This window comes from Gobius niger, assembly GCF_951799975.1.
Source record: "Gobius niger genome assembly, chromosome: 1".
Taxonomy (NCBI): domain Eukaryota; kingdom Metazoa; phylum Chordata; class Actinopteri; order Gobiiformes; family Gobiidae; genus Gobius; species Gobius niger.
This window is the reverse complement of record NC_136852.1, coordinates 13287630-13307814: the sequence shown is the minus strand read 5'-3', so window position 1 is coordinate 13307814 and position 20185 is coordinate 13287630. Positions and strand designations below refer to the sequence as shown.

The 20185-nt window shown below is 41.1% G+C and overlaps 1 protein-coding gene across 4 annotated transcripts in view; it reads right to left on the bottom strand.

Moving 5' to 3' along the window:
* gria4a (glutamate receptor, ionotropic, AMPA 4a) overlaps positions 1-20185 on the bottom strand; it is a 143895-nt gene that overhangs the window by 16404 nt on the left and 107306 nt on the right. For all 4 annotated transcript variants that reach the window (XM_079573827.1, XM_079573828.1, XM_079573829.1 and 1 more), the window contains exon 14: positions 6820-7018. In XM_079573827.1, the coding sequence (XP_079429953.1) occupies positions 6820-7018 (199 nt within the window). The remainder of the gene's footprint in view (positions 1-6819; positions 7019-20185) is intronic.

Sequence of the window (20185 nt, the reverse complement as noted above, 5' to 3'; positions counted from 1 at the left end):
GCGAAATCTTTTTGTAATGTTGAGTTTGGGTGCTCTTCTTGTAGTTTCTGCTTAGTATTCCCACAATAGGCAGTCTTAAAGATCTTAGTATGAGGTTTGCAGAAGAATACCAGGGCATTGCACTGTGGTCATTAACAGTCTCTCCAGTGGTATTAGTATTATATATACCGTATTTTCCAGACTATAAGTCACTTGGGGATATATATCACTAGTAGGGCATGGAGGCGTGACTGCACCGTTGACAAGCCTCTCCCGGCAGCACGTTGTTCAAGCTGTAGCTATCTAGCTTTTAGCCTGCAATTAGCTTTTTTTTTTCTTTTCATTTCAGTAAGAGAAAGCTCTGCTTTTCGACAGTCCCTTACAAGTTCCTCGCTCTAAAGTTTCAGTCGTATAGTAAGTGAGTAAGTAAGTAAGTAAGTAAGTGCTTTATTTGTCATTGTACAACTGCACCGGAGTAGCAGATACTGGTACAGAAGCCTAGAGTGCCCTTTCTCGGCTGTCAGTGTGAAAATAGCAAACGTAAATTACATATTTTGATATATAAGTCGCATCAGCCTTGGTAACTACTAGGGCATGGAGGCGTGACTGCACCGTTGACAAGCCTCACCCTCTTTATTGCTGTAAGAGCAACCTCTGCTTTTCGCCTGTTCCTCACAAGTTTCTCGCTCACTCTAAAGTTTCAGTGATATAGTAAGTAAGTAAGTGCTTTATTTGTCATTGTACAACTGGATTGGACAATAACAAATGTGAAATTCTATATTTTTATATATAAGTCGCACCTGAGTGCGAGTCGCACCCCAATCCAAACTATGAATAACAGTGCGACTTATAGTCCGGAAAATAAGGTAATGCAAAGAACCAAACCTCACCTTAACCATTGCTGATGCACTTCCACTTGCAAAAAAAAATACTTATCCTTCTTCTTTTGACTTTTATTTAACAGGGAAAAGTCTCACTTAGATAAAGATTCTCCTTTTTTGAGGGAGTCCTGGCTCCAGAGGGGATCCCACTGTACATATTTTTAGTGTTAGGTGAGACCGAAGTACCCAGAAGAAACCTACACAGACATGCGGAGAATATACAAAAGCCCCCCGTGGCCTGGAAATCCCACCAGGGACCTTCCTGCTGCTTGGAACAAGCGGCAGCTGTTGTGCCACCGTGTTGTGTCTTTTTTCAGACATTTGGTGGCAATTTTATACACCTCATGATCACTAGTAATATGTCGAAAACGCTGCATTGATCTAAACCGCTGATCTAAAGTTTCACATGGACCGATCTCTGTTCAAGTCACTTCAAAAAGCAAGATTCAAAAAGTAAAATCTCTCAAACATGTGTGAAGGACTTAAAACAAAACTGCATATATGTTACTCATGAAGGAATAACATTGTAATTGTAACATGGTAGAAAGCTCTTATTCTGCTTACTATGTCACCTTTAACTTCACTTTTATATTGTTATTGTCAAAAGTGCAGAAGAATTTTGTGACGATTTATATTCTAACATCATTAATTCAAGAACAAAATAAAACCCAGTAATCATAAATGGACTTGATTATCACCAGAAGAAGCCTATTATCCCCAGCAGCACCTGCGTAACATATATTGAGATTGAAAACCACTATGTTATTAACCTGTTTGACCATATACAGTACAAGGTCAGATAGATCACTTTTCCAAGTCTGTTATTAAACATTGCTTAAGCACACACTCATTCGTATTTGTAAAAATTGCCCATTTCAAAATTGCATTACCCAAACCATTATGCTCATCAATAATATTTAGGATTATATAATCACATAAATATTCAAATCCTGTGACGACAGTAATAGTCTTCAGCAGATGTTGTGCTGACATGACGTATGGCTTTATTCTGCTGGATTCCAGACGTCCCGTGAAATTTGTATACAGAGACAGACGAAGACGGCATGCTCTTTTTCTCGACGGATCCAAAAAATGTGTGTCTCATTTATCATTCATCTATTGCTGTTTTCCAAGATGCTCTTTTACTTGAGCCTTTAGCTTTTAGTCAAATCACATATTAAGGTCTACAATTAATGCTGCACAATACAAGGACACTCATATGTGTCAAAACACACAGATTCGATTAGTCTTAACAAGGAAAAATAGTAATTTGATTGTAATCATACAATCTAACTACAATCAAATTATTTCACTAATTTCGTAAAAAACAAACAAACAAAAAAACCCTGAAAACAAACAAATCAAAACCAGAACAAAGAGGAACTCACGATTCAAACTGAACTTTTGCATATTTTGAAATTACTGGAAGACCTCAGTGACTTCTTTGTAGCTTCTTCTTGTCCCCACAAAGGCCTTGGTAGTCATTGTATATAAAATATCACTATTTACTATTTAATTGTTTTCCTATTTCCTGCCTATTTGCACACCCTGTGCTTCTAAGAGCTGAATTCAAGTAAATTTCTCCATTGTGAGATCAATAAAGGCTATCTTATTTTCTCTTATCTTGCGATACAGATATTGAGTTGCCTGATTGTGCTAATTTTGACAATATTTTGTGCTGCCCTATCAAAAATGCATGCAAATACATGGAAAAACGTGTCTCTATGTCTCCACTGTCTCTATATTGTAAGCAAAAACCGCTGTATGTGTTTATAGCCCGAGCCCTGTTTCATAATGTGAGAGAAATGACCAAGATCTCCACCCTGATAGTCCTTGAAGAAAATTACACGTGTGATGGAGAGCCTTTGTCTTCCATCTTCCGTTTCGGAGACCTGGCACATAACGGCATTTACAAGCGCATTTAAAAGGTATCACGATGGCCTCTCTGACAGGTTAGCCATCAATCTCACTTTAAATGAGTTTATGACTAGCACGGCAGCGGCGGCGGCGGCGAGGGTGCACGTATGAACCCATTCACCCGCCGTAATCTATGGAGGACGTCAGTATGAAACAGGGCACTTCCAGTCTCTGTGTTATTGTACGATATGTGTTTTGGGGCTACTGAAGAGTGGAAATAACAAGCAGACAAGTCAAACTGTGGCGCAAACGCTGCATCATTTCTCATTGTGTGTGTGAATGCAGGAGCGAGTGTAGAGACGGCGCCAGTGCGTGACGGACACCTATCCCATAATGATACCGCTGCTGCCCAAGAGGCCCCTCTTCTGCTCAAGAGCCGCTGTCTGCTAGAAGAACGTTATGGATCTGCTTTAGTGCAGATACATATAACACAATTCCAAAACAACGTCAGGGCAGTCTACAATACAACGCTACACATATAAATGGCACATAGCATCCCCATGAGCTACTTTTACAAAACAGAAGCGGTAGAGAGCTACTTCTGCTTTGATAATATATAACAAAATACATTTAAGTCCCTTCAAGGAATAGTTTACTTTTATCGAACATGATGGTAAAATTCCTCACCTTTCTCCCTTTTTCAATATTGGGATATATAATTTCCTTTGTTGTAACCCAGAAATAGCCTGATTTGATTATCTCCATATATAAATTAATAATAATATAAAATGTAGGATGAAATGACTGAAAGGAGAAATCTCACACAGGCTTGTGTAATGTTCACACGTAGATTCGTTCTTGTTATTCAATGCACAATTTAGTACATACGTATGAAAGGCCTGTATTTTTCCATTAACAGCAAATCATTTGTCTCAAAATGTGGACTGATTTTCTTGTTTACGCTTCATGCCCTTCCTGACTCCAGCCGTGATTTTCATTTATCATCAGGGCCTGGGGATGGCAAAAAGATGAGGCTAATTTGCCACATGCACATTCAATGTACATCAAATGTGTGTGTGTAAAACGAAATACAAACAAATCAAAATGCAGATCACATCATGCAATGTGATATAAATGTGTGCAAAAATAGATAGAAATATGGGAAAAAAGCGTGAAAGAAATAATAATGATTCATGTTTCATTTTAGGTGCATTTCATTTGCCACCAAGGACACGTATGAGTACGTGTGCGTGCCAGGACCTGCAGAAGACTTTGACCGAGCCATCTGCAGCAGCAGGGGCCAATTAGCTAGTTGAGCAAGGTATTTTGTAATCACGGTGCTGTAAAATTCTGCAAACATGAAATCCATGGTGTTCTAATCATAACATATTAATGCTATGCACAAGCCTGTAACTTTACTCGCGGAGGAAACCTCCAAAGTGGCAGCCGTTCACGAGGAAGCTATTTTTGTTTAGCAAATGTTACCAGCGACTCGATGAAATGTTTTAAGCTTTATCCTGTAGTTTTCACGGCGTTCAATAAACCCAAGAAAAGCTCCCGTCTGCCGTGACTATGTTGTCAGAGCCACACACACATTTTGGAAGAATACGTGAATCAGCAGTAGCAGTAAGGTGCATAAAAATGTTAAATTACTCTTTTATAGAAGCAACGGTCAAAGCAAGAAGATTTTAGACCACTGTTATTGGACTGTGCTGCGTTCCCTCGCCTCTCACAGAATGGTCATGTACTGTATATACCATAAAGCAATCCTGACATGGCTCAATGAATGAAAAAAGATAAAATACTACACTACCACAGTAAAGTAACTAATGAACCCTGCTTCTCCCCACTGGCACTTTGAGCACATTCCCCCTCTCTCTTGCGCATATGTCCACTTCAGATGATTACATGCATGCTCCCACAGAACATAAGTGTCACAGTACGGCTAAAAAAAAAAAAAAAAAAAAACTGCACACAGATTGGCGTGAACACACAGATAATTAATGGCGGCATGAATCCCCTTTAGCTCGGGGAGAGTAAATTGCTTTTTCACCCTCCACAGATTTCAGTGGGCTCGTTATGCTGATGATGCCAGAGCCGCTCACAGAGGCACAAACTGCCCCCCTCTCCCACCTCACCTTCACCCCACATCTGTACGCGAGTGGAAATGATATACAGAGACATTCTGACACACAGAAGGCCATGTGCTAGAATGCATCTGGGTTTGGGGATATAGATAATGGTGTTTGTTTTCAGTTCAGAAAGCATTCAACTTTGGGTGCGAGAGGGGCAATGGGTGAGCCTTTATAAATTGGACAACACTAATTTAATTGTCTGGATACAATTTGGCTAAAAGCATCAAGACAGTGTATAAATAATCGTTGTTGCCACTTGTGTTCTGTATTATTTCTCTCTACATTGCAGTAGTAGTGGTTCAGATGAAGTAGCTCAGCAGTGTGGTGTGGTGGGTTTAGGGTTTTGGTGCTGTATTGACATAATCCAATTACTGTGAGGGAATTTTAACCACTGATTCATTTCTAACAGGCCAAATCCACCCTATTTTTGCACTATCATCCCAGAAGTCGGTGCATTCTCGTGTTGGTCATTAAGTGGTTACAAACTCAACCTTTGCAAGGCGTCCACTGTGTGATCATTACTATAAAATTAGGGGTTTTAGTGCCACTTTTTTACTTCACAAAAACACTATTGTATAAACATAAAATATTAGTCATCAAATTGTTATCACATTGACTTTTTGTTTTGTTTTTCCTGCTCTTTTCTCACTTTTAAGTTGCTCTTTTGATGCTTTTAGCTGCATTTTCATTTACATCTTGTTTTTGATGCTATTTTGACCCTTTTTTCAAGAAGCTTTTAGATTTGGGGAGAGTCAAACTGGGAAAAAGTGCTCAGTTATGGTGGGGGTTAAGAGGTTCTTTGGCAGCAGTTTGAGCCTATTTCTGAGAGACGGACCTTGTGCACAGTATCTATTTTGGCCACCGTTGAATTCAATATATAGGGTCTGGTTTATGCAGCATTTGCACATGTGTAAGATGGACAGTGTGAGCTAAAAACAGGAGCAGTTGAAATTTGAGTCTGTCATAAATGTAATACTATTTTGGTTAGAAATGCAATATTAATCCAGCAGTTTCACCTAAATTTCACACGATGTCATAAGCCCCTCCCATGCCCTCCACTCGCCCCCTTCACTGCGCAGTCGCTTCAATAAAGAGATAATGAGAGAAAAATGTGCGGCTCATGTGGCTGTAGTGAAGTTCTTGCGAGTGTTTTGACTTCGTGATGAGAGGATTGAGCAAGAGATTGAAAGCTGAGGAGGAGCTTTTTGGGAGCTGTCATCGCTGCAGAAGATTCCAAGATTACTCAATGAGGCGCTTGCGGCTTGAAACACAGCGACAAGTATGTTTTTGATGAGAGAACAACATTGTAACATTTAAAAAAAACTAAGGAATTTTCATTATAACCCCCTACCCCCGCCTTATAAGTGCATTTTCTCTAGTTAAGCTTTACCCAAATCTACAAATGGAGCATTCTCCTCTCAATGTTTTTTCATTACTTTGCTAAATGCGTTTTTGTCACATTTTTGTTGTATTTAATCATTTTTTTGTTGCATTTTCACCATACTATTTTTCTTCCGCTTTTGTGTCACATTTTTGTCCCATTTTTGTTACTCTTTTGTGGATTTTTTGTTGCTTTTTTGTCACTTTTCTGTTGCTTTTCTGTCACTTTTGTGTTAGTCTTTTGTGCATTTTCTTTTGCGTTTTCGTCACACATTTTTGTCACTTTTTTATTGTCTTTCTGTCACGCTTTTGTTGCATTTTCATCCTCGTTTTCGTCTAACTTTTGTTGCTATTTTGACACTTTTTTAAAGAAGCTTTTAGTTTTGTGTAAAGCTAAACTGGAGAAAAAGTGCTCGGTTCCAGGAGGGGCTTAAGAGGTTAATATGATAGAAATTAAATGAATATTATGTTTTTACAGAACTAAAAAAACGAGTGTAGAGTGGGAGGAGCATAGAAATAGTCTATGTTCATTCTTCCTCGCTGTGTTGTGTGATGAAGCTTATATGGGATTATTAGTGCATTCTTACTCTGAAGAACTCCTTGGTGGATCCCGAGTCCAGCGTCCCGTAGGCGATCTCTGTCTGCTTGGCCAAGTCCTCGGCGCTCTCTATGGGCGACACCATCCTCTCCACGGTGAGGAAGGCAGCCAGGTTAGCCGTGTAGGACGAGATGATGATCAGAGTGAAGAACCACCACACGCCCCCGACAATCCGTCCCGATAGAGATCTGTGGAGACAACACAAGAAACGTTTTAACTCCGAGCGTAACAGCTGGGATTGCAAATAAAAGCAAAGTGAACAATAAAAGCCTGGTAAAAAGTGGATCTAATCTAGGGTTTCCTCCGTCGCTCGCATCCCGGGCTTTTGTCTTTTCGTCTGTGTTTACTCGACTTATCTGGCAATTGTGGGAGAAGTGGCAACTCATTAGGAGCAGGAGAAAAGAGACCAAAGTGAGCGCATTAGAGTCAAATTGGAGAGGAGAGGAAAGATAGCAAAGTGCTGTGGTTTGTAAAAAAAAAGAAAGAAAAAAGCCTTGAAATTTGAATGGGCACAACAGGGAACAAAAAACAAAACCTTAGAAAACTGGTTTTGAGCGACTGCTTTGTTATGTGAAAAAGCTTCTCCATTGGGTGTTTGGTCATTTTTTGACAATATATGGTTTCAAACACATCTTGCTAGTTCTTTTTGGCTTTGTTTGAAAATGCTGTATCAATTCAAACAGCTTTCAAAGTTTCACATTGAAAATTGCCTCCATCTCTCCTCACTCTTCATCGAAATAAATCTCTCCAGATCAGTGGATGTTGCTACTGTCGGACATCAATGCAAGCAGAGGAAGAGGCAGCAGTGTGATCTTTTGAAGGGGCAGTTTTGACTCTTGCTGCTCTACGAAGACGGGGTAAGCTGCGCTATAAAGGGGGAGTGGAAGGACAGCACTTCCTGATGATGTAGGGCCACAGAAGGAGCTCGGGAGAAGAAGAGTTTGAAGAAAAGTTTACGAAAGAGACGTATTTGTAATTAAAAAATATAACAAGAGCAAAATGCAGACATTTGTTGTTGGCCCTTGTAATTTGATTACTGCCTAGTCTTGGTAATAAGCCCTTGATCATGGTCTTGTCATGGCGACGTGAAAACAGGAAGTGACCTCCCTCTCTCCTGGTGCAGCTGAATTGTTTGCTTTTTTCAGTGAATTGTTTGCCTTTTTCAGCGAACCACGTTGTTTTTCTGGATACGTTTGTACGTCTTTAGCGTGTTTTTGTGGAGGTTTGGTGGATTTGTTTACTTTGAGAGTCCAAAATGGTCCTGAAGAAAGCAGCTTTTTGAAGGTAAACAAACTGCTAGCTTATCAGCTAAACCCATTTGAGATCTACAAACATCTTCTTCTGAGACACTGAACAGTGAAGAGGCACCAAGAGCCCCCACACCTGCAGCACGGAGGAGGCTTCACAAGAGGAGCTACAGGGAACAACAAAAGGGACCAACGAGGAGATGGTGATAGACTGTGGAGGGAGCTGTGCAGGAGGAAGAGGAAGGACGAGGTGGAGCTGACCAGTGCAGGACACCACGCTCTGAGACGGGGACAAGCCCAGGAGGCGGTGCACCGTTTCAGATGATCAGAGGAGACAGAGGGCAGCTACAGTTTCTCCATCCTCCAAGGTCATGCGGGTGGAGTGGCTGAAGGACAACGAGATCATCGACCCGGCCGAGGACAGGAACTTCTACATCACCGTGGACCACAACCTGATCATCAAGCAGGCGCGTCTGTCCGACACGGCCAACTACACCTGTGTGGCCAAGAACATCGTGGCCAAGCACAAGAGCGCCACCGCCGTGGTCATCGTCTACGGATTTCCCATCAACCAGTGCTCCTCCTGTGACCAAAACAGTGAAGATGGCGGCCGCGACACAACGATCTTTCACCAAAGAAAAAAAAGAGTGGAAAAAGAGTGTGGTGCGCACTGAATGGGTGCTGCTGCCGGATGCTCTCTCATCGAATGCAATTTCTCCATCTGTGAGATCAATAAAGTATCATCCCTTATCATCTTGATTACGGTGTTAGCATATAACATTATATAGCTATTTATCATACTGGGTCAAGCTGTACAGTCATACTATCTCTGTCATAGCCTTGACTGTGCTGCTCAGGCGCCCACTCTCAGCCACTGAATGTTTGCTTGCGTATCAGTATGATGCTCTGAAAGGGTATTCATCCCTCTTCTGTGGAAGCATAGACAGACTTGAATGGTAGGACTACCGCAATGTCTCGAGTTCATGTCTCCGGGTCCCGCACCTATGGTAAATAAACTTCTCCTGTAAAAGACATCCAGCCTATTCTTCATCTATCCTCTCGAACACCATTGTTATTTCTCTAACATACGGTGTATAGATCAGACAACGATTATTGATGATCATTTAATTGCTGAGTATAGGTGCTTTAAGTGGGCCGGTACACGCCACCTCTCCGAGCGGTAAGAACGTGCTTTTAGCGTACCGGTGCGCTCATTTGCATGTCTGTTTTAATCCTTTAGGTGCTTTTCAGGCCGCTCTTCACAATGCATGCTTCCTATTTTGTCCCATCGAGAGCAGAGACTACATTACCCATGCACACTAGAGTTTTACGAGTGAAAAGCGCTTACGTCGTAGCTGCTATCAACAACTCATGGTGATGCTCGTCCACACAAACAAGCGGATTCCGGAGAAGGTGTGCAAAACTACACTTGACTATGCTCTCCTGGCTTTAGAATAGTAAAAGAACAAGGTCAGAATCAGAGGACTCACTGGCTCACAAGTTACGAATAACCTGAGTATCATAATGATTCTTCAAAGCATGTTTGGCTGCCAGAACTAAAGAAGTAAAAAAACAAAACAAAAACAAAACAGTAATATGACAATTTGCAGTCTTTTTAGCCAGCGTTACTGCACAGCAGCGCCAACACACACCCATGCCGTCACACAAATATGAATTGATAGCCCATGTCCTTGAGGCATTGATCTGTTTACCCAAATTAATGAATCCACTGTGGACTGTTTGCAGGAGAAAAAAGACAGACATTCACTAACAAGACGAGAGATTGCAGAAGGGCTTATAGAAAGAGAGCAGAGATGGCTCTAATTCCTATAACGCATTCTACTACTTTGCACTATGCTATATGGGCCATTAGTCAATTATTTACAACTCCTTATAGTGAGCCAATGAAGAGAGAAAGAAGCATTGATTTGAGCTCAGCGGGGGCGTTGCTTTAACTAAATGCGCCATGTGGGGATTCCACAAGGCCAAAGTTACTTTATCGATCACATACACAAGCCGCTCTTCGTGGTTTGACCCAAACTCGGTGCTGTGCTACGGCCGGGATAATTCAGGCAACACCTCCAGTTATGACAATGCTTTACTCGCCCTGATTTGACAGACACATCCCAGGGGGCGTCATTGAACGGAAACATGTTCACAATCAATTCAATTGTTATGAAAGCTAACATTAGTCCCCAGAGCTAAATATTTATGTTTATGAGGGTGTGTATTGATTAAAAGCTCTGTTTATGATGTGTTAACCACCACTATAGTGTATTGGCAATTTGATTTACAGGTGTCTATCTGTTCTCATGTTGGTGCTTTATTGAACGATGCAAATGGAAGCTCCCAACACACTAATTCTTTTCATTTAGAGGAGGCAGAGTTCCACATGGTCAGAAAATATTGTTCCCAACTCTCACAATCTATATAACAAACAACATATGGTATGTAGAAATTACCAGCTGTTCAAGAGTAATACGCCAGACTGTATGTTTCAGTTTCACATTTTTGAGGATAAAATACCATAAATATAAAACATTTGCCTGTGTTTGTGTAAGCTCTGTACTGTCCAGAGGTTCACTGTCATAGCAGAAGTTTCTTAAGTCATCGACAGGAAAGACAACCCAGTCCTGTTGATGACTTAGGCTTAGTGATGGCCAAACAACTCGGCGCTCCGGAGCTTGTATCACTCTTCCTGAAGCAGGCGGCTTCGAAACACTGTGTCGGGGCCTGTTTCAGTAACAGCTGGTCACGTGACTGTCTCGGAAACCGCTTCATTCTGTGAGTATCAGTGTCTCAGAGCGAGTGGTGAGACGCTTTCTGGTTCATAGAGCAATGTATATCATTAGTGATAGATAAAAATGCTGTTTTTATTTTTTTTATTTTTTTATTGACCTTTGTTTAACCAGGATAGTCCCACTGAGATTAATAATCTCTTTTTCAGGGGAGTCCTGGCCCCAGAGGGGAATCTGTTGTACATGTTTTTAGTGGTAGGGGAAACCGGAGTACCCGGAGGAAACCTATGCAAACACAGGGAGAACATGCAAACTCCACACAGAAAGGCCCCGTCCAGATGGGAATCGAACCCGGGACCTTCTTGTTGTGAGGTGTGAGCGCTAACTGCTGCGCCACCGTGCCGCCCATTTCCCATTTAACACGGAGGTCAAAGTGTAATCCAAATAAAGTCCTGCTTTTTGAAGTGATGCAAAGACAGGCATGGATGACAGACCAGGAAACGTAAGGAGCGCCATCTACAGCAAATAGTGACCCAAGGAAAGAAAAACATCGCGAATGGATGTCCTGCGGGTAAAAACACTTTTCCTAGGATAGTTGGTAGATCAACCAGTCACAAGTCATGAGAGTGAAATGTCATACATATATCAACCAATCAGCTTAAACCTGACCCTGCCCTAGCCACTAACCTTAAAGGAATAGTTCACCGTTTATCCATACTGTGATATGTTCTTACCTGAGCTTAGACGAGTTGATACGTACCTGTCTAGTCTTTGTGCGTGCATGTGGAAGAGCGTGGTCGCTTCCAACTTCACCCCCGTTTGGAGCTGTAGAAATACATTGGGAGAGGCCAAATGCTAACAACATCTTTGGTCGTTTTGCTTGACTGAGGGCGCGCACAAAGACCAGACAGGTACGCCTCAACTCATCTAAGCTCAGGTAAGAACATATCTCAGTATGAAAAAACGGTGGCCTGTTCCTTTAAGACGGAGGTGATGCTTTCCCATGTTCTACAGTGTAATAATGACTATGGGTCAATTTTTCATTTTTCTTTTTTTTTTTCAATTGAACAGAAATAATGAATGACACTTTGCTTCAATCGCCCCTGGAGCTCTCCAAAACCAGACAAGTGTATTTAGCGCATGTACTGTGTAAAGGATACATCAATTATTGCACTGTGAAATGTGATCTATTGAAGAAACCAGCATGAACATGTTTTACTTTACAAGGGGCCTCAAAATCATTTCCTGTGAAAACGCATTCATCAAAAGCACTAGCTTGAAACAAACATTTTCTTTTGGTCTAATTGCATCAATAAATTTGTAATCTCAGTTTGTCAAGACGCCTGCATGTTGTTTTTTCCCCCCGTCAAAACAAATGCTCTGAGCCTTCATTACAGCAGCACAACAGCTTAATCATAACAGAGCCATTTGACGCCAGCCCGGAATCTGCGCTGCACCGCGAGCGAGGGAATCCAAATGAAGACAGAACACCTTCAATGGTCCACTGGAGAGCTGCATCGAGCCGCAGAGGACGCCGTGATTAACAACATGTCTGCCACTCGAAGCATGTCCTTGATGTTTAGTCCACGCTTGCATGTGTTCATTTGACAGAGGAGAATAGGGGGCATTGGGTCTTGGTGATCAGTTACATATTTAGTGGCATTTTAGAATAAAGCCAGTATGGAGTGAATAAAGACGGAAGCTTTACACATGGAAATGCACCAGAATAATGTCCAAGGTGCAGATTATGACAATGTTTTGGGCTGAATGATTCAGTTTGTGAGACAAGTGCTGCATTTGGTTGCAGCAAAATCCATTAGAGCCGCACAAACAATCCAACAATGCCGGTTTCCAAGAAGGTTCCCAAAGATGCCAGCTTTTAGACTAATCATTTGGTTTCCTTTCATTTCTTAAGAGTTCAGAGTTGTCTGTTTGAACTTTGTGGTGCACAACTTTTTCCGAAGCAGTATGACACCGAGAACATGTTTTCGGCACTTGTATCATTGGTTTGTTTTTGTGTCTAACCTGCTCCGCTAACAGTGGGAGCAACAATGTCTGTGTGTGTCTGTGTACGTGGTCAGTTTTTCATTATAGAATGGAAAATAACTGCTAGTTGGTACACGTTTTAAGAAAATAAATCTCATTTGACAACTGCAGATCGTATTTATGTTGCTTGTTTAACCTCTTAACCCCCACATTTTCTTCAGTTTGGCATTATCCAAATCTTAAAGCAAAAAAACTGGCAAAAGAGCAACAAAAACGTGTCGGAAAAACAACAATAACACCTTAAAGAAGCGACAAAAACACACGACTAAAGAGTGATGAAAAAGCAACGAAAAAGCCACAAAATATTGACAAAAATTTGATGAAAAAGTGACAAAATCAAGACAAAAAAAAACAGACAAAAAAGTGACGAAAAAGCAACAAAAAACAACAAATTTTAAAAAGACGAGACCACAACAAAAACACTTCCAAAAGGTGACAAAAATGTGCCAAAAGAGCAACAAAACGTGCTTGAAGAGTAACGATAGCACAAAACAAAACAAAAAATCAACAAGAAAGCCACGAAAGAGCGACACAGAGGTGACAAAAACACTTAAAAAAAATCCAACAAAAAAAGTTTAGATCAGTTTTGTTGGTCTTGGTCACACTGGTCTATAGTCTGTAAACTCTCCTGTCGAGAAGCTTTTAGATTTTGGGTAAAGCCGAACTGAAGAAAACGCACTAGGGGGAAGAGGTTAAAACAAATAAAACAATCTCGGTATTGCTTTTGATTAAAGGGGCTAGATGCAAGTTAGCCATTTTATACTCGCTACTGCCACCTCAGGTCATACGTGTAACTGCAGCTTTTTTATTAAGCTCCTGCATGGCGGCACTTCGGACCCGAAGTAACAACTTTTTGAGTGACAGCGCAGGATTTTAAAGGCAGTTGTAGTGAACAGGTCTGAGCTCATTCTACACATTAGGACATGGCTGAAACATGTAGGCGGAGGAAAATACTTAATTTTAGCCATTTTAAACTCTGTATAGTCCCTTTAAGGTGTGCTCATTAAGAATTAATAAGCATTAGTAATCATTTTAGGGCTAGGCTAAGGGTTGGCTAAGAATAAGCGTGTTATTAACTACCTATTAGTATGTTAACAGACAAAAGTATAATAAGCAGTGTGCTAATACTTTACAAGCATATTAGTAATGCTTATTAATACTATATTAATACTTAACGAGCACACCTTAATATAAAGCGTTACCAAATCTTCCAATCCTTGAAGATGCTTTGGATGGACTCGGGCCTATATTGCTCTATCATTACACACACACTACTCGCGATATTTGACATTAACTTATTATACCAAGGAAGAGTTTCTTGGGATGAACTATTTCGTTTCCAAGGGGTCCTCAACCTGTACAAGACATATGGCGACATTGCTGCTTTTTCTACCATTTCTGTGAAATTACTGTGGCTGGAACATGCGTTCAGGTGCAGCATCTACTGCCATTAGCACTTGGGCAGGAATCAAATTGGCTACTCTCCGATTTAAAGATAAATGCTTAACCCACTGCACCAACCCCACATAAACACACCCGGAAATTACCTGCCAAAGGAAACTCTATACACCTGTATATTTCAGCCACTATCTGATTGTGCTACTGACTTTCCCAACCACATACTCAGCAACAGTAAAGTAGCAACATTGCAGCAATTTGCCCGGCTCAAGAATGCTTCTGCCACTCGATGCTTGCCCTTGATTTTCAGTCTGACGGAGGAGCAGAGTGGGAGTTCGGTTAAAGTTGTTGAATACCTTTGCCTCCTCAAGTCCTCAATACCTTTTCATCATGTGCGGTACAAACATCTGTGTGGGTGAGCGCTTATAGAGTGATGGGATTTCGCATGCGACGTGTCTGCGTGCGTTGGTATGCAACAGGCGTGTGATTGTATAGCAAGCAATGTATCATCTCTGATAGCCAACAGATTGCCTTCCGAATCCAGCATGTGAAAGATTAATGGCGCTCTTGTTTCTCCTTTCTTTTCCCTATAACACACACACACACACACGGACTCTTGTCAGCCATGTGATTTTCTGAACCAATAAGCAGCGGCAATTTTAATCTTAAAGCACATGTGTGTGTTGTATTCTAGATTGCAACGTGGATTATTGGATGACAAATGTGCTCCATTCAGTGAATTGGATGATTTCATAGTTGAATAAGTTGTATTTTATTACGGTAGAGCATTAACCTCTTAACCCCCACCTGAACCAACCACATTTTATCCCGTTTGGCTTCATCCAAATCTAAAACCTTCTTGAAAAAAGCGTTGTCAAAACAGCGACAAAAATGTGACGAAAACGCGACATAACAGCGCCAGAACGTCACAATAAAGAAATGAAAAACTTGACAAAAATGTGACAAAAACGCAGAAAAAGAGCGGCAGAAACGACACAGAAGAGTGACAGAAGAGTGATGATGAAAAAAGTCAAAAAAGCGACGGCAACAGTGTGAGGAAAAGGAGATGTTTAGGTCAATTTTGTAGCTTTCATATGAGGCATTACACTGGCCTACAGGCTGTAAGCTCCAGTCAAGAAGGTTTAAGATTTGGGTAAAGCCAAGAAAATTCGCCCTGTGAAGAGGTGAATTGCAATATTTTTGGTTCTGTACCCATATTATATTAGACTTTGAATAATTCAGGGGCAACATCTACTCCCTGTGTCCCAAAACTTTGACATCTCACAGTAAACTCACACTCACAAGACTAAACTAAACACACTTTCAGATTATTACCTATTTTGCTCGAGTGTCCAAAGTGCAATCCAGCCATAGGAATGATCTTGCAGTTGAGGGATGCTTAAACTTTTTTTTTTTTACAAAAGCCCATTATGCCCCAGTTTATGCCCCAGTCAGATCACGGAGGTCTGCGAATCAGCTGAATGTGCCCAGATCCTGTTTAAAGATGCGAGAAGATTAAGACTTTAAGTGTGGCTGCTCCCAAACTCTGCAACAGCCTCCCTCAAAACATTACAGCTGCTCTGACCTTACAAACTTTTAAAAACACCCTTAAAACACATCTGATTGCGTTGCTTTGCCTCGCATGTGAAGCACTTCGGCAGTGTTGTTGTAAATGTGCTATACAAGTAAAGTTAACACTGACATGAACTTCTGGAATATCTAAACTTTCCTTGCTTTTTAGAATCCCCATGGGCTAAGGCCTTAACAATGGCAAATCTTCCTGGGGTCGTCTTCAAGTATTGCTGTACTGTATATTACTGACAACTTGTGACTACAGTTGTAAGGTCTGTCCCTATCTTTCAACAATCTCATGAGTTATTCTGGAAAAAAATATGGATGGCGCAATGCTGCAGCGCCTGTCAGGTCAATCCCAGGGGAACACTCGGCCAAGACAGGAAGCACAGGAGCATGCGGCAACATGACGAGACGAACTTTTGATTTTACGTGTAAAATCAGCTGCAAAGTAGTGCTAACTTGTCAATGACCAGAACAGAAACACCCGAGGAGCCTCAGAGGACCAGGACACGCACACGGGGAGGAAAAGTTTACCTTCCAAGATAAAACTATCGATCGTTATTTGGACAATGTGGACTATTTTTGAGGCTGCAGCCAGTGGATTAGCTGGACTTTCATTATATTTTATACTTGTTAGCGCTTCACTCCGTAATTCGTGGCTTTGTGATGCTCTGCACTGAACACCAAACCATGCGCTAACTCTCGCTGTCTGACATTCTTCAAACATTCCACATTTTTGCGTCTCCTTTGCAGATTTTTGTGTGTTGTCGTGAGGGGATGTTGTACTGTGAGGCGAGAAGTGTGTTGGAGTTTGTTTTTGCTGCCCGAGTTAGCTGCAGTTTTCAGTCCGGCTGCAGCATCTGTTTACTTGCAAGTCCAGGAAAAGGCCACATTTATTGTTTATTATCGTGATTATTTTTTTCCCAAAATCGCCCAGCCCTACCATGAGTATTTGGTCAAGCATAAGGATCAGACGTACATTTAGCACTGGTTTAATTCAGCCCAGGCTTAGGGACTGTAGTCTTATAAAGTCAGCTCTATGTGGAATATTGTATTTCCACACGTAAGAATTCCCCAGTTTGTTGCGCTTTGCTCTCCTCAGCTGAGGGAAGCGTCCCATAGGTGTGGCACACGTGAGGAGATGAGTTCAAGTACAAGCATGTGGTACCGGGTATAGTGCAATAAAGCTTCCCTCATGCTACAAACATATAAAGATATTTTTATAGACACACCATAAGCACAACGATCTCAATTCGAGCTGGGAAAAGTTTTGAAGAAGCAACAAAGCTTCCTTCAAGGACAAAATAGTAATTGAAGAAGAACGTACCCAGAGGTGAGTTTACAAGTGAAATAAACATGTTGACAGCCTGCTAACACTCTCCAGAGCCCCCCTCTCCTTTCATGATAAATGTACCTGGGGTGAATTCCTGATTAACGCACCTGTTTAGGCTCTAATCGGCTCCCACAAAACCACAGCGCTAAAGCTACGCAAACAACATTAGCCTCTAGCGCACATTGCTGAGGGAAATTAGTCATGGATGTACGTTATCATCAATATTAACGCCGTCTGCCTCAGATAAAGAGTTTATAAAGTTTAAGCGAAAGTGCGATCTGTGAGAGGATTGAAATACAAATTCTGAGACTAAGGCTACTTGTGGGACAGACCCCCAAAACCATCATCAAAAGTTGAATGGAACAATGATATGGAAGTATGGTTTAAATGGATGTGCCCTTTCGTTTTCCTTGAGTGAATTTGCCCCTTTGCAGAGTCACATGACCTACCTGGGATCTGTCTACGCCACAGTCCTCTTGCGGCATCGGCCCGTCCGACCACTACAAGCCACGCATTTCCACACCACATTCACGCAGGCGGTGTTTCAAGTGTCCTGCCCGTGGACACAACAGTAGTCTGTGCCTTTGGGAGATGAACCCGACCCAACCGAAACCCAACCTGGTCTACCATCTGAGCCTTCGTCGTATATCTGTGAGCCGTATGCCGAGACGGTGCACCAGCAAACACAGCCACAGTTTAAAGTGGACGCGTAACTTTAAAACAAACATTGAAAAGAACGAGTTGGGGTGACAGACACAAGCTGCACCGTCACATGTGTTGAGCCAGTGGGACAAGATGCGATATTTTATTTCCCAGGACGGGATAGGCCTTTCGCTCCCTGATTGGCCAGTCGCCGACAATGGCAGCCAATGATAAGTGGAACTCCAACTATGACGTCACCTCAACAAAACACTAGCTTAAACTAATCCAAACTAATCAAATACCTGACCCTAATCCTAATACATTGTACATAAGATACCTCTTTTACTACTTAAGTATATTTGCACATTTCCTGTCTATTTTGTACACCCTGAGTGATCTTATTGAGAGCCGAATGCAACAAGTGAATTTCTCCATTGTGAGATCAATAAAGGATTATCTTATCTTATCTTATCTTATCTTATCTTATCTTATCTTATCTTATCTTATCTTATCTAAGGATAGTGGAGTTTACAAAAGGTGTCTTTCAAGGGTTAGTACGAATCTGACAAATCATGGAGTCGATATGCAAATGTGCAGGCAGGACAAGGCCATGAAGCAACAGCATAACTTCCTTTAGCCGTGTTAGCCGTGGCTCTCTGAAATAAATTAATATTCAAACAGTATGTAGCAAAACAAGCAGCTTTAAAAAACTTTTCTCAGGGTGAAATAATACTTCACCAGAGGAGACGAATTATACTAAAGGCAAACTTAATTTTGAGACTAAAAAAATTGTAAAACAGTCCCACCATCTTAATAACTTTTCATAAAACATATTTGGCTAGAAATACAATTATATGTTCTTTTTTAAAGGCTTTGTGAACAGCAGTCCCTGAAAATCAACCTGTTTCTTCTGACTAATGATAAGGCAATCTGTTGTGCTCAGGGGGCAAGACGGGAAGAGGCTCTGAAATACTGCCTGGTTTGAGGACTAGCACCAACTCAAAATGCTTAAAAGCCAGGTAGATTTGAGTCACAGTGGTAGAGGTAACCATATTTTCTAATAGTCAGCCAGTCATAAAGTGGTATTTTCACACACCCCAAAGCACAATGCCCACTCCTCCCTTTAAAAGTGACACCACGTTTTACATTGACTTTCCCATTTTCTTGCTGCCCCTCCATCTCCTGATGAGAGCTAAAGAGAATTTCCCGGCTGATTGAAAGAGGCAGAACAACGCCACAGCACAATGAAGGCGCGGAAGAGAAGAGAGAAGGCAACACATCAAAGAAATTCAGATTAATAGATTAAAGATTAGGAGCAGCAGGCGAGATAATGAAAAGGATAATGAAATAAAATAATAAGGTGGATAATGAAAGTGAAGCAGAACCGATGGGACACACCCAGAGAGATAAGGCGCTCTACTGCGGAGTCTGCCAGGCCTTTCTCATGCCAAAGTTTGATCACTCATATCCTGTTTATTTTGTAGAATAGGACACACTTTAAAGCTTAGACTGTCCTGATATACAACAAACCTACAATTGTCTATTACACCGTGAAGTAGACCTAAAGCTTTCCCATCTATTGGATTTCTGTAAGACCATTTCTTTATTCACAAATGTTGTCGCTAGTTTAGTAAACGTGCAGTTTTCTTGTTCAAAGCATAATATTTACTTAATGTTAACGCATATATTCACATAGACGTGGAGTAGCATTGATTTACAAAGCCCCGTACACATTCTGCCTCAAAACAACCCTGTTAACCTAAGAGCTTTCGCACCGAACAATGCTCCACATCTTAAGCATTTCAGCCTCAAATTGAAGAATATAAAACAATTGAATAGAGATTGGCAGCCCTTGTAAATTGACCATGAACGTGCCTTTATTTGTGTTACACAGAAAGAGCAAACAATGTATTGCTGTGGAAAACACTTCAGCATTATTGTAAAAACGCATCAATGAAAGTTAATACGTGATTCAAATTATGGTCAGACATAGATTGATATACATTTGCATATTCCGAATTTGCATATTCATTTGCATATGCATATTATTTTGAGATTTCATGCTTTCTCCATGTCTGGGTGGGCTATGAAGCATTTGGGGAAACACAATTAGTGCTTTCCCCATATATCTCTAACTGTAACCCCATGTCACAGAAAAAGGTTTGGTATATTAAGGTATAAATAAGGTATTAAAAAGAATTAATAATTCATAGGCCATGAATATTATGCTTGTATGGATATTAACCTCTTAACCCCCACATTTTCTCCAGTTTAGCTTTACCCAAATCTAAAAGCTTCTCTTCTTCGTCAAAACAGCATCGAAAATGAGGATGAAACTACAACAAAAAAAGTGGAAAAAGCAATTAAAAAAGCGAC